The sequence below is a fragment of the Strongylocentrotus purpuratus genome, unplaced genomic scaffold (genome assembly GCF_000002235.5).
Source record: "Strongylocentrotus purpuratus isolate Spur 01 unplaced genomic scaffold, Spur_5.0 spur5_scaffold_20, whole genome shotgun sequence".
Lineage (NCBI taxonomy): Eukaryota > Metazoa > Echinodermata > Echinoidea > Camarodonta > Strongylocentrotidae > Strongylocentrotus > Strongylocentrotus purpuratus.
The window spans coordinates 15291231-15306938 of record NW_022145606.1 but is presented as its reverse complement, the minus strand read 5'-3'; the positions used below and the strand labels follow the sequence as shown (position 1 = coordinate 15306938).

The 15708-nt window shown below is 38.1% G+C and overlaps 1 protein-coding gene across 1 annotated transcript; it reads left to right on the top strand.

Annotated features, from left to right (window-relative positions):
• The first annotated feature begins 3191 nt into the window (after nt 1-3191).
• Nucleotides 3192-15101, top strand: LOC115927610 (macrophage mannose receptor 1-like). The gene is made up of 6 exons (XM_030993699.1): nt 3192-3309; nt 6208-6371; nt 8390-8502; nt 9128-9288; nt 11232-11371; nt 15063-15101. The coding sequence occupies exons 1-6, from the start codon at nt 3192-3194 to the stop codon at nt 15099-15101; spliced, it is 735 nt and encodes a 244-aa protein (XP_030849559.1).
• The last annotated feature ends 607 nt before the right edge of the window (nt 15102-15708 follow it).

Sequence of the window (15708 nt, the reverse complement as noted above, 5' to 3'; positions counted from 1 at the left end):
TCCCAATATTTCTGCTTCTAAAGGCTTAAAATTATAGTGCAAACGTACATTTTCTGGGGCTAGGAATCCGATGACACACATTTCAATAAGCTAAACCTGACCAAAAAGCATTATTCTGAGGATGTGTCAACTATATACCATGGCATGCCGTATGCCTGATGGACAACGTTCATGTATAGGTCATAATTATTATAATACTGCATGTAGTTACCATAGCCTCAGACTACCGTCTTCGATATATCAATCTTCCTCAAAAAGTCTATTCATCTTCATCACTGTCACATGCAACTTGGGTTGAGTTCGTGCATGCTGACCCTCTACAGTTGCCACATGCAGCTGAGCACTCTATGCTCTGCTTCTTGCAGGTGCACTTCAGACTGCTGCAGTCTATTTGGCAGTTGCAGCGGATCATCTTGAGGAGCTCTTCTAGAGCTGGTGGCAAGTCCGTGTGTACGAGCATGACTCCTCCACTGCTTTCCCGCCAGTCATCTGATTGTAGCTCATCAGCTGCAATGCCCTTCCACTGCCGGACCTGGTAGTAGGCACGAAGGCTGTGGTGTTTCGCTGCTGCTGATGTGGGCGGTAGACTTTGGGGTTGCACATGAGAAATGCTGGAGGCGACCTTCTAGCAGAACCGCTTATGTCGCACCACGTTGGGTGACTCTGCAGGCTTCCCATTGTACAGGCAAGCCAAGGCTTTCTCTCCTGCTTCGATCTACAACATCATCGGTGGACGCTGTCGGTCTGTCAAACACAATTGCTTGTTAACGGAAGTGCGCACTGCGCACTGGTTTTAAATTTGTGAAGGGAAGCTCCCTTGTCAAAGCCATGCACGCGGGAAGTAGTATCACATCCCAGGAGAGCGTGCATGAAGAAAATGTGCTGTGAAACATCAGGGCCTAACTGCTGTTTGACAGACTTCATGTTCCAGACACGCGGTTTCTTCACATTCTTCTTTGGCTCGGGTTGGAAGAACAGGTCACATGACTCGAGGTTGGTGTGGTAGATGAGCAAGATGAGTAGATCTGTGTCATCTCCGATCAGCACAGTATCAGTGGTGGCTGCAGACTCCACTGCTTTCTGCACTATGAGTAGACCAGCGTCACCTGCAGCATGATGTGTCTGGCAGTTCTTTGCCCCTATAGTTTGGTGCTGAACATGTTTATGAAGTGCTGCTTATTTGTCTTGTTTGCCAGGAATTGTTCCTACTTCATTGTAGCCTGCATATCTTCATCAAACGTCACCGTTGCTCCAGCATTCCCTCTTGCACGTCTTTGGTGTGCTGTATCCTTTGTTGATGTACCATCATATCCATCAAACACGACTGTTGCCTGTCCATACTTCTTTGGGACATACTCTGTGTATTGCGTGCGGATACATTTGTATGTTGAGCCACGTGCCTATGGAATGCGCTGAACTAGTGTCCCAACATCCAACACGTAGTGGACTTGGCCTGTGATTCCTGGTGCATCCTTTGTCAGGAGTGTCCTGATAGCATCTGCTAGCACTGGCTTATGTGGCTGTCGGAGCAGCAGTGAGGAATCAAACAGAGTTGGTGGGTAACTGCAGAGCTCATATTTGAACACAGACTCTAGAGCCTCTGTAGCTTTCGCAGCAATTGTCAGTCGCTGGAAAAGCAGCTGGGGATCCACTTGTACTGACTCACCATCAATCTTTACTGCCGATTTCAAAGCCAAAGTGATAGCCTGACCCTTCCCCCTTGAATGTGTAGTCAGCAGCAATTTGTCCATCCATGTTGGTCAGGATTGCTGTTCCAACAGTTTTTGCTGAATCCACATTGACTTTTCTGGTTGCATGTACCCATGTCGAAATGCTGCGCAAGCTCGGATCTGAGCTGAAGGGTTTTCTCTCTTTCAGACAGCTGATAACTGCATGTGTGTCTTTCATGTCACGTGCTTGTCTAGCATTTTTCATGCCCTTGTTTTGTTCACCAGTGTTATAGTTTACACCTGTAAGCTGTTGAATAGCATTGTTGACTTCAGCACTAGGCAGGCATGGAGAGCAGCCATATGAGACGCTGTTGCTCTGCCATGCCTCGCCCTCTCGTCAGGCCACCGCTGGTCTTCATGCTCCTCATTAGGACCTGTTCGATGGTGAGATCTACGGACAGACCAGCCCATAGGCGATCACTTCTTCTGACAACATGGAACCCTTCTTTGAATCGTTGGTACACATCTGGATGTTCATCCTTGAGCTTGCTCATTTGCTACACATAGAGGCGGATTGATTTGGTGTAGAGGTTGTGCCCAGAGGCTGCCAGGTAGGGCAACATTTCTGACACAGCTTCAAGGTGCAACGCCCAGTTGCCAATGCGCTCTGCTCTAATAAACTTCCGTGGTATTTCAACCATCTCCAAGTACTGTAGCCAAAGTGTGGCGGTCCTAGAGGACTTCAAGGATTCGGTTTTGGCCCAGAGGAGCTTCTTGATTCTGTTTAAAACATCAGCTTGGCAGAACTCCTCTGCAGACACAGAACCTTCCATCAGATTCTTGTAAAGGGGAACACGTTCATCAAGATCAGCGTTTCCAGTTCCGTTTGTCGTAGGCTCATCATCTGGTGACACTGTTGCCTCATTGGTCTCCTCCACTTCATGTGGATCTGCAGATGGTTGAGGGAGTGGCATACCAAGTGCGTCTGACAAAATCAAGGCGTTCAGTGCTGCATCAACAAGTAGATGTCCCCGTATTGATCGTGCAATAGCCTTGCTTGACATCATGTGTACCACCGCGTTATCTGCATAGATTGCTTCCCAAGAAACTAATTTATGTGTGAAAGCCTCCCAGGCGCGAGCATGTCATTCAAAACACTTCCTGTGGGCTCAGTTTCGATGATCATGAGGGCTAGCCACCATAGTGGTTGGTCAAAGGTGATGATGGGCGTTACACCATGGCGACAAGCATGCTCACACACAAACTTCAGTGTGGAATAGATGCAAGTGACATCGCTGGGATTCATGTCGATCATTGGGAGAAACATCACCGATGATTTCCCGGGGTGGTCACCATGATGCACTAGCTGCATCAGTCCAGACCATGCCGGTCTTGGTGAGGTGAACATAACGGATGTCTTCCACATGAGATGAAGGTCTGCTGTTGGGTCCTTTGCCTTCATGTTGATCACCTTCTGGTATGTCAGTGTTGTCATACCGCGGCTCTCTCATCTTTGTGGTAATGGATAGGAATACGTCCCACTGTGGAGATATCGATGGAGGTGACCTGCGCCCTGAGGGTAGGTCTGCTGGTCTTGGTGGCTGGGGTTATGGCAGCAATCATCCCCATGCCATGGAATGTATCGTTACCATAAAGAGTACAGATGATGTGGTCTACATTTGTTTGCAACATACTAGACAAACTCCGAACTGAAATCAGGTATGTCTGTTCCATGAGACATCACAGCATTAGTTAACACTGTAGACCAGGTGGTACACTGCATCTGCAGCATGAAGGTCATGCACATGGAGGACACGGGCTTTGACTGTTTCTGGCATCCTTCCTTTCGTCACAGGATTACAAGATAATGTCCTTGAACAATTATGACCTATACATGTACGTTGTCCATCAGGCATACGGCATGCCATAATATATAGTTGACACATCCTCAGAATAATGCTTTTTGGTCAGGTTTAGCTTATTGAAATGTGTGTCATTGGATTCCTAGTCCCAGAAAATGTGCGTTTTGCACTAAAATTCTAAGCCTTTAGAAGCAGAAATATTGGGAATTATCAGGTTTATGGCAGCCATTTGGGAAAATGGCTGCCATTTCGGCTTTGTGGTCAGGTTTAGCTCATTGAAATGTGTTTCAAAGGATTCCTGGGCCCAGAAAATGTATATTTAGCACTGAAAATCAAAGCCCTAAGTCATTTACAAGCAGAGATATTGCGAAATATCAGGTTTATGGCGGCCATTTTGGAAAATGGCTGCCGTTTTGGCTTTTTGGCTAGGTTTAGCTCATTAAAATTTAATTAATTTGATTCCTTGTCTTTGAAAATGTATGTTTAGCACTTAAAATCAAAACTCTCTATGTTATTTAGAAGCAGAGATATGGGAAATATTAGATTTACAACAAAAATATGTGTTTTATATCGGTTGCTAGGCATATTATTACCATAGTAACGGTAACTAAGCAATATTTATCATTAAAATTGGATGAAAATGCATCATTTGACATCATACTTCCTATAAAATTAGTCACCTGCTTGGTGATAGCAATTTCTCGTGATATATTCTATTTCTCACGCCAATATGTTACCGTTGCTAAGGAGAAGATAGCCCTTAACAACCAAATTTGCCATTTTGGCTCATAACAAAGTTTCAACTTTAGAGCGCTATAACTTTTTAATTTGAAAAGTAATAGACTTGAAATTAAGATATGATTTCAACCAAGATGCTGAAAAGTCTTTCAGCAATTTTTAAGTTGGTTAGCATAAGAATCAAATAAATATGGAGAAATATGTATTTTGGCACAATTCACATTTTTGAAAAAAATGGTAAAAAATTACACTTTTGGCTCAAAATTGGTAATCAAATCATCCCGAAACCCAATGAATGAGGTATCATCTTGTAGGAAATGTAATTGTCTTTCATATGACACCTTATTCATGGTAAAATGAGGTGCTGTTAAAAAGAAATCCCCAGAATTGTACAATATTAGTTATACATGGCGGCCATTTTGAAAAAATGGCCGCCATGGCACTTTCCCCCACCCGGATTCCTTAAGACTTTTGATATGTTATAATGGACACCTCCAAGAGCACAAAACAGTCGAGACATTTTCTGTTGCAATTAGTGGGAGGTCATATCAAATTATGCCTGGACTATATTTTGTTTAGCCTATTACTAATAAAGTGTCAAAGAGTGTTAGTATCGTTGGTAAACTCCGCACAGTTTTACCTCAAAGCATATTGATATTGTTGTACGATACATTTGTTTTACCATATTTAACTTATTGCAATACTGTTTGGGCAAATACCTACAAGTCAAAATTGAACTCTCTTTTTGTTTGTTGCAGAAGAAAGTGGTTAGAATTTGCTCTCTAACTTCTTATCGTGCCCATACTAAACCATTATTGATGAATCTCAAGACTCTTGATGTGTATCAATTAAACAATATTGCATCTCAATTTTATTATTTAAACACAATCAAGGTTTTTGCCCAGTTCACTTAACAATATGCTTTCACTCAATAATGCAGTTCATACATATAATACGACGAATAAAAATAAATATCATATGTGGGTTGTTGAAAAATCTTATTTATTATTTTCTTTCAGACATAAAGCACCAACAATATGGAATACTTTGTCTAATAACATAACATCTATAACGAATTACAATGGATTTAAAAGAAGTGTAAGGCAGCATCTAATCACATGTGATTTTGAGTAGAATACTTTTCCACCTTGTACATAAAAATGTGTGTGTGTATTTGTAGGGCTTGAATGGTTTTTTGTTTTGTTTCTGTTATACCAGTTCTCTCTGGGGCAAAATAATTGTATGTAATTTCAAATCTTTATTATGTTCATCACATTTTGTTTAATTATTTTGGGGGAGATATCTCGAAGACTCATTTATTTAGGTTTCTATAACTTCCCTTTTTCCATTATTGTTTCATATTTTAATGTATTTATGTATATTATAATGAAATATTTTGCATTTTATTTTTATAGTACCTTTTGCAAATGTATGTGTTCTTGTAATGTGATTTTTATGGAAATGAATGAACTTAATTTAACAAAAAATTCTAAAAGCATGGGTTTGCCTATAAAAGTCAAAAGTGCTGACACTTGTTTATTGTTCATTACCAGTCAGTCAGTCACGTTTTCGTGAACAGGACATTTTGAATGTTTGAACATTAAAAACTGTAATTGGCAACTGCTTTATTATTGAGGCTATCACTAGGCTTACATTGTTGTATTGCCCTTTGCGGCCGGCCCAAAAATCAAAAAATGTACTGTCAGCTTTTTCTATAAAAATTAGTAATCGTTTTTTGTTAAACAAAATGTTTAATGAATCAAAAGATATGTGTTAAAGCATTCAAAATTGAAAAATATCAGCCAAAAGAGGGGAAAAGAGAAGATAATCGACGTCTCGTATGAGAGTCAAGAGTATTTACCAATAAAGCGGTTTATAGTGAATCCCTACCGTGGAGACTACCGTGTTGATGCTTTTTTTTCCTCAATATCTTACAGTTGAATGTCAGGAGTGTTCTTCATCAGGGTTGGATGTGTTTGGTGGCTATCAGTATCTCTTCTACCATGGTAATGATGGTATATACAGGACATTCTCTGCCACACGTGCACTCTGTCAAAGCTTAGGGGGTGACATGCCAATCATCACATCAGCTGAACAAAATGTACGTACGTACGTTTAATTACATCATATAATTATAAGTTTTTATGGAGCAAAACTTGACATTTAACAAAATATACAGTTTTTTACAATGAAACGTGGCAAGTTCCTTTCAACCGTTGCATTCTAGTTCTATGAAGTATCAGGATTTGGGTAACTTTTTACTTATTCAGACCAAATAGGGCAGTGAAATGTTGCCAAGACTGAAATCAACAAATCATATTCTAATATTCTAATTGAACCTCAACACATATTTGTATACATGGTATATAGGGTTCTAGGACACCTACCCCCTGGACATCCACCCCCCGGATAACTGCTTTAAGTCAACTACCCCCGAGGACAACTACCCCCTAGGGCAACAACCCTCTAGAACGACTACCTCCCGGGACAATTAGTCAAAAATCCTTACGTTGTAATGGAATTAAGTTATGGAATGACCTAGACAATGATATTAAACTAAGTAAATATCTTGATCAATTTTTAAAAAAACTCTTGAAGAATGAAATGTTCTTGCAGTATAAAACCACGCCCAATTAAATAATGAATAATTTGCTCCACATGTCCTTTTTTAAATTCGTTTTGTAATACTGCAAAGCACCAGCAAAGGGCGCATATAGGGATGCAGTGTCGCTTGACACCTTGTGCTGTGTGCGTCATTGCTGGTGCTTTGCTCTAAATGTCATCTTTATAATCTTTTTCTTGTATATATTTTTTCCCTGTTAATGTTGTTTTTGTTAATTTCTCGATATAATGTGTCATGGTTGGTGCCCCAACCACAACTTTGTTTTCAAACTTCTTCAGGGGCTCCTAACCTATTTTCATATTTTCACAAATTATTGTATATGTATTTTTTATGGTTGAATAAATTGAAATTGAAATTAAACTACCCCCGGACAACTGCCCCCAGGAAACTATCCCATAGGACAACTTCCCCCCCCCCCCCGGACAAGTACCTCCCAGACAACTACCCCTACGACAACCATACTCTAGGACAACTTTCCTAGGGGGTATTTTTCCGGAGGTAGCGGGGCTCAAATTAATGATATTGATAAATCTTTGCGACCATCGGCGAGGACTTTCGATGAAAAAGCGAAATTATTTCAAGTATTGTTGCGGGATTTTGCATCTGGAATTTTCATTTCGAATTAGCGAAATTATGGGTGAGATATTATCCTGAAGAAAATGGTAATCAATGTTTAAGGCCAAGATCTGAAAAGTGGGGCAATTTTAGGGATTTTGAAGCACAAAATCATTCCCCATGTTTAGCAAAAAAGTAATCACCAGAGCGTTACATCCCCGTATACCGTATTAGGCAAGTAACCACCCCCACCCCCCCCCCCCCCCCACCTCCCCTTCCGGTTTTTAACTCGGATGATTACTGTCTTTCAATTTTTCTGATTTCTCCTGTTCTGTCATTTTTAATTATGTAGGAATAACCTTAAAGCTAATGATTTTCATGTATTGATGAGTAGTGACAAGGAGAAATTTCTAACGTATAGTTCGGGTTATTTCGGGCTATAGCGCAAAGTATTATGTATATTATGAACCATTGCTTACCGCTCACACGTGACAAAATTAAATAAACCAGGAGAAAACCAGAAAAGGTTTAATCTTTAATACATAATAGTGTGGTACGGTATGTCACTGGAACTGGATTCATTGGGGTCTAAGCTATCAGAAATTGATGGGGTTCAAATTTTCCCGAAGACACCAAATTTCCCTATTGCGCGTTATATGTGATATTTTGGCGCCCAATATGGACCCCCCAGAAAATGAAGGAGGGATCTGAACATTTGAACCCCATCATTTTTGGCCAATTGGGACCCTTTTGAAGCCAAAACAGCAAACAAACAAAAATCCTACAGGATCACCCCCCCCCCCCCTCCCTCTTGCCGCCGGTTGGATCCGCCCCTGCTTGGCATATCGCAGTTTAATAGCTTTTGAGTACTAATGGTGATGGTACTAATGCCACTTTGATGTAAACATCCACATTTATCATGTTGTATTTATAACATACAGGATTTCATAGCTGGGAAATTATTAACATATAGTAATAGAGGAAACTATTACATCGGCTTAGAAGACATTATTGAGGGTGGTACATACAGATGGATTGATGGAACGGCCCTTGGGTATGTATCAACTATCATTGTAATATAATGCCACTCTTTTTTTCCCCATATTTGTTTCCCCATAATGATTTCTTCATTACCTGATTACATATGTCATTATAATTCTGTTGATGTATAGGTATATGAGTGCGGAAAAGGTGCACTAGCCATTTGAAGAGGAGGGGTGGTGGCAAATGCACCTTTCCACCTAACGAATGAGGAAAAAAAATGACCGACTCTGAAAGCGTGTCACGCCACTAAATCAAGTTTGCGTCTCACGGTTTTCCGTATCCCAACGAAAAAAGATGAAATTAGGCTTTCTTCACGAAACAAATCTGTTATTTTTATTCTTAATCTGTTATCAATAATTTCTCATGCTACGGTAATTTACAGCTTAATACTTGCTCTAAGCTCAATTTTTGTCAACGAATGAATGAAAAACTCCGAGTAACACGCTTAAAAACTACCAATTCAATACCCTTACAATATTAGTCATAGGCAATTTATATTAATTTACCAGGAGTTTCAATATACTTTTTTCCAAAGACACTCGAGTCGTGATGTAGTAAAGTTGTATATATGATATGCATACATACAAGTTGTATCGCTAATCATATTTAATTTATATGAATTAATCACTTTCAAGGTACACCAACTGGGATTCTCCTCTATATACCGACCCGAACCAACCACCACCTTACTGTGCTGTGATGAGGTCTCAATCGAGCCTCACTGACCCAGTACATGGACGATGGAACCGAGTAACGTGCACATCAGAAAGACGACATATCTGCCAAATACCTATCGGTAGGTATTTCAAGTCGTTTCGCATATTAATGATAATAATAATCTGGATATATATAGTACTTAATATTATCATCCCACGTTTCACCATGTTTCATTATGTTTAGTCTAGTTCTGAAGGAGCGTGTAAGATAACACTTAGCTACGTTATTTCAAATCGTTATAAGCAGACCGTTCTTGATACAAAATATTTACAATCAAATTTTGTATCTACGACGTGTAAAATTTTAACCCTTTTTTCAGTAAGATCGGAAACAGAGGGAGAGAAAGAGGGAGAAACCCAACGTAACTATCTTAAATTATCAATAATGAAAACAGAAAATAATGAAAACCAATTATACGCAATGATTATTATTAATAAGAATAATAACAATAATGACAAACAAATATTCCTACAAGTGATACCAATACAATTATAACAGAAAGCATTTTTGATTATAAATAACGATCAATCGCATTTTCCATTTTGATACACTTTTTCGAGGATCATCAGCTATCGTCCCTAAAATAATAGGACATGAAATCCAGCAAACCATAAAAATGTTTTGCTGGATGATTTCAGACGTATGAAAATAGAATTTCAGGTAGAATCTAAATAAACAGAGGTTGATGTCCACAACGATGTCAGAGATAATATCTAAGATATTTGTATGAATATGATTGAATTTGATAATAAGAGCACTCTTAGTTTTATGGGAAATGTGTACTGACATTCTAAGTGATCGAGAGAGAGAAAGAGAGAGAGAGAGAGAGAGAGTGCATGCTATCTCAACTTATTACGGTAAAGGTATTGTGGTCTAGTGGATAAGTCACCGGTCTGCAGATCTCAAGGTACGGGGTTCAAATCCCATCCCGGCACTAACCTCCTTTTTGGCAAGATGTTTAATCACTTGCCACTCTCCGCCCAGGTTTTAAGTGGGTATCCGGTAGGATGCGAACGTAATGTAAGTTGATCAGCATTGTGAGCGTGTATAAAATGACGCCTGGCTGAAATTCTCTCCCGGAAAGGGAGAATTTGTATACATTGTGTGCGGGGAAACTCGGGGTGATAATATATCCCTAAAGCGCTAAGAGACATCATCAATGTATTAAGATCTATATAACTGTGAAATATTATTATTATTATGGAGCATTTTACGATCATTTCCGCGAAAATTCTACAATTTTTCTCGAATTTGGACGATATTTCGGAAAAGCTTTAGCAAACATAAAATATGAATTATTCTCTTACTCAATGTAAGCTGGAATCACAGCACAAAGAAGGTTAGTCCTCAATAAATTAATAACATACAGTCTATCTGTTAAAAATATTTGTGATCTGTGATGTCTTAAAGGGAAATCTAACCTCGATAGCAAACTACTAGACAAGGAGAATGCACGAAAATCAGGGAAGCAGACAGGTGAAAGTTCTGAATAAAATCGGACAAAATTAGGTATGGGCTCTTCAATTTGCTGATACGAAAATGTCCCTGTGACGTAGTGGCGGACAATTTTTCCATTTGTTCTGATATACAAAATGTTTAAATGTCAATCTTTTCAAAATATTTAAATTTGGTAGGTATTTTCTCTACAGAAGATATATAATAATGTTCTATTCATAATGTATTTTTAGTAGTGCACCAGTAACGAGATAAAAAGAAGTTACTGATATTTTTGTTCACGACAAGCGGGACAGTTGTCCGTGTCTACGTCACAATCCATGGACCAAGTTGCCAGTTTGAGATTTCGTACGTTTAATACAAGGGTTGGATTGTCCTTTGATTATATGTACTGTGCATGCATACAATGCCAACATTACCAAGTGCGGTTAGATTCTTGCATCGTTATAAGCTATGCTCGTTGACATCATGGTTTTGATAGCCCATGGAATGTTTCATGTTTTAATAGTTCAGTAGCTCTCAGCCGTTTTTAACCTAGCGTATGGTTTCATTGAATGTTATAAACAGACGTTGGCTGTAGATGGCAAGAGCTCGGTGAATCTCAGTATCTCATCAAGTTCACACCACGTGCAACGCCAAATGATGCCAGGGAAACATGTCAAAGTTATGGTGGTGATTTGGCTATCATCAAGACAGCCGAAGTCAACGTAAGTCTAATAACACATTGTGTACAGTATTCACACGGTCAAGGTGATTAAGATAATCACGGAAACTGAAATATACGCCACATGGCATACTAGATGTAGGCCTACCTAGAGTCTTAATCTGTTCACCCCCAATGGAGAGACCCTTATCAGGAAAATGACCCCCTAGGACAATTTCCCCCACCCAGAAAAAGACCCCTGGAAACTCCCCCCCCCCCCCAAGGGCAATAACCCCCCGAAAAATTACCCCAAGAACAAGCACCCCCCCCCTCCCCATGGACAATTACCTCACCCCTAAAAAATTAACCGCACGGACAATGACCCCCCCCCTTCCCTAGTTCATAAATTGGGAAGTCTACCCTGATGATATTAAAGCTGTTACTTTCGGGTGGTTCAGAGTGAGGGGGGGGGGGGTTGGATAGGCCTGTTAACCTGTCTCTCTAACAAAATTCAATCATATGGCATTTAAAATGTGTTTTCAGTCGCTAATTGTATTTCGAACAATCGTGAAATCGCATTGCTTAATTAATTTACACGGCATAATCGAATGAAAGTAAAGAAATTTTAATCAAATAAGAACAAAACTATACAAGGAAAAACAGAAACGGTCATGCTATTTTTGAAGGGCTGTCATCCCCCTTTTGGAACAGAAAAAATATTATATGTTTTAATATTCAACATATTTTTTTTTCAGTGATGGATGATTTCATTAATAATTTCTTGCGGGCGTACAGGGCTCTTCTACTAAACAAATTTCGCTGATCTTCTTATTATTCTAATATAATAAGCTCGTTATAAATGCTTGATTGCTCTTTCAAAGGGTTAAAGACATTAACAAAAAAATATTCAAATGAATTCAAACAGTATGTTGCAATATGCAAGATAATATGAAAAGTGTACAATGCAAAGAAAAAGACAAGTGCCGTTCACATGCACAGTTTAAACATCAATTATTAATGAAATTTGTATGGTGCTCCTTGATCTGCAAAAAGCTTTTGATACAGTTAATCATTGCGTCTTATTGAAGAAGTTACAACTAATGGGTTTTGATAAGGGAAGTTTAGATTGGTTTAGATCCTACTTATCTAATCGGCACCAAGTAGTGGCCATTCATGATATTCGTTCCAAACTAATGCCTATAACTTGCGGTGTTCCTCAGGGAAGCATTTTAGGCCCAATTCTATTTTCAAGTTATATAAATGATATGTGTATTTGTATAAAAGACTTCAAACTATTATTGTACGCAGATGACAGCGTACTACTCTATTCAAATCCTGATCCTAAATATATTGAGGAAAAGCTCAGTGAACAGCTGTCTACGTGTGTCGATTGGATGACTGATAATAAGCTTTCTTTACACTTGGGAAAAACAGAAAGCATTTTATTTTGTTCTAAAAGTAGTTCTAAAAAGTCATTTGAATTCAAAGTGACACACAATAATCAGGCAATCAAGAGAAAAGAGTCTGTGAAGTATTTAGGCATTGAGTTGGCTAGCGCAATTTCATTTTCATCTTTAGTAGAATCAGTTGTAAAAAAAGCAAATTCTCGTCTGAAATTTTTGTACAGATATCAAAGTTGTATGGATTTAAAAGCAAGACGTACACTCTGTTTTGCTCTTATTCAATGTTTATTTGACTATGCTAACCCTGCATGGTATAGTAACATAAACAAGTCAGATCAAAAGAAGTTGAAGATTATACAGAACAAAATGGTGAGATTTATCAACTGTTCTGGTCCAAGAACTCATGTTGGCTACAGCGAACTTTCTAAAGCTGGTTTTCTTGAAGTCGACCAAAGATCAAAACAACTCGTATTGCATCATGTGCATAAAATATATCATACTAGGTCGAATCATTATATTCGATCCAACTTCGATCTTGTTACTGACGTACATGATTATAATACAAGAAATAGACGATTCAACTTTAACTTACCTGAAAAAGTAGGTAGTATTGGAAATTCGTTTTATTACAATGCCATAAAACATTGGAATTCCCTTCCCAATGGTGTAAAAGAAATAGGAAACTATGATCATTTTAAGAGGAAATTAAAGGAATACCTAATACTTGACAGTCAGAGAAGAGAAGTGAATGACATGTTATATGATTGAAATTTTTATTCTTCTGTCGGTTCATACTTTTTCATGTTGTATATACTTATGTTTTCGTACGTTATAGAAATTCTACAAATTCATCATTATTTTCCTCTTCTTCCTTCTCCTCTTTTTCTTCTTCTCCTTCTTCTTTTTCTTCTTGTACTTAATATTATTTCTATCATCAGTTTAATGTTGTTATTATTATTATTATCTTTAATAAGTACATGTAGTTCTTTTAATTTTCTTATCTGTCTGTAAATATTACTATTTTAACTTATTAATTTTATACATGTCTGTAAGGGACCCCACTGGAAATAAGCTCTCGAGCTTTCGTGGGTTATCCTGTTCAAGCTGACTTTTTTTGATCTGTTATTATTGTATATTGTTGTATGTTGGAAGCTTGTCGAATAAAAATCAATCAATCAATCAATCAAAATGGGAAAGTGAGATAAACAGAAAAGAGGGAGAGAGAGAGAGAGAGAGAGAAGCGAAAGAGAAAGCGAGATAGGGACGGACCCCTACATTAAACACAGGGAACAATCTCAACTTACGCTAAGGTTCCCCATTCTGGCTGAACTTGTGAGAAAAAAAAATTCTTTTCCATTTTGCTTTACAGATATTTCTCAAGGCGCTTCTACTTCCATTTAATCCAAGTGATCCATATTTTTGTTACCTCTTCGGGCTTCGAAGGATCGGCAGGGGAGCTTTTTACTGGCTGGATGATACTAGACTCCAGTATGTTCCTAAAATGTTTGCTCTGTCGAGATCAGTCAGGATAAAAGAATATATTTTGATGAACGCCTATGTATATCTAGATTTAATCTTCAGTTACAATAGTTCTCCTAAAAATACTTTTCGTTTAAATGTATCCAGTGTCCATTACACGCATAGCGTAGTTTATTAGCATACTTTGTAATGTCTATGTTTAAGATGAATATCCCGAAGATGGAATTTAAAAAGCTTGGCTTAGCACTACAAGATAATGATACAATGACCAGATTTCTGGTCTGTTTCTTTACATGCTACATACTCACAGAATGTATTTAGCATATAAGGGGGAGGGGAATGAGGTTAATGTGAATAAAGATTTAAATTCAAATTCACTTTGATGAAGGATATCTAAACCTTCATGATTATTCTCAATATTGCACGACCAATACAATAATAATAATGATAATACTACTAATAATCATGATGATGAGGATGATGATAATAACAAAAAATACTACTACTGCTCCATATATTATTATTATATTATTAATCATAATACAGATGATAACGATCATAACGCGAACTTAATTTATATAGCGTTTTTCCTCCAAGGTATGACGATTGGTTTACTACCACGGAGCCAAATACTCGTGACTCCTGGGGTTGTCTTGGTCTACGTGATGGTCCTTCCTGGTATGACCAGTCTTCATCCGTATCTTTGCCGTACATTTGTGAGCGTACACGAGGTATGATTATTGGTGATCCAACATTAATTGTGTTCTGACGATTGTTGCTCCGGAGTAGTCAGTAGACGGTACCATATACCTTGTACATGACCTGGGGAAGTTAATAAGTACAATTTTTTATTTTTTTTAATTTATGTTCTAGATGGGTAATGAAGTAAATGCAGCTTGGTTGTCAGCTTAGCAACCTTGGGCAACTTTCTTAATAGCCATATTAGCATAAACATCTCATTAGCATATGTGCAATATATAATAATGTTGCTAATCTCAATCCAGGAAGCCTGAAAACATGGTTAATACGACTTTTCAGGGGTTTTCTATGACGAGGAATTCATTTCTTCTGAGTAATGCAATAATTGTCTTAAATAGCATAATAAGCATAGCCTATGTACAATGTATGGACTTCATTGTCATTTTTTATTTATATAAAGCCTGAAAATGGTGCAATGCAACATTGTAAATCACTTTTAAAAGACTAATCATTAATTCACGAGTAGATATTCCATGTATAACGTAGTATAGTTAGCCTAATTAGCATAATAATCTAATTAGCATATATGTACAGAGTGTAATAATGTTGCTAATCTTAATCCAGGAAGCCAGAAAACATGACTAATGTGACTTTTCAAAGGTTGTCCATGACGAGGAATTCATTCATGACACCAGAATTTATGTGTAAGTAATGCAATTGTTTTAAATAGCATAACGAGCTAATTAGCATGTGTACGATATATTTACCATTTTTATGCTTTATAGTTAAGCAATGACAATGAAATTGTACATATGCTAAG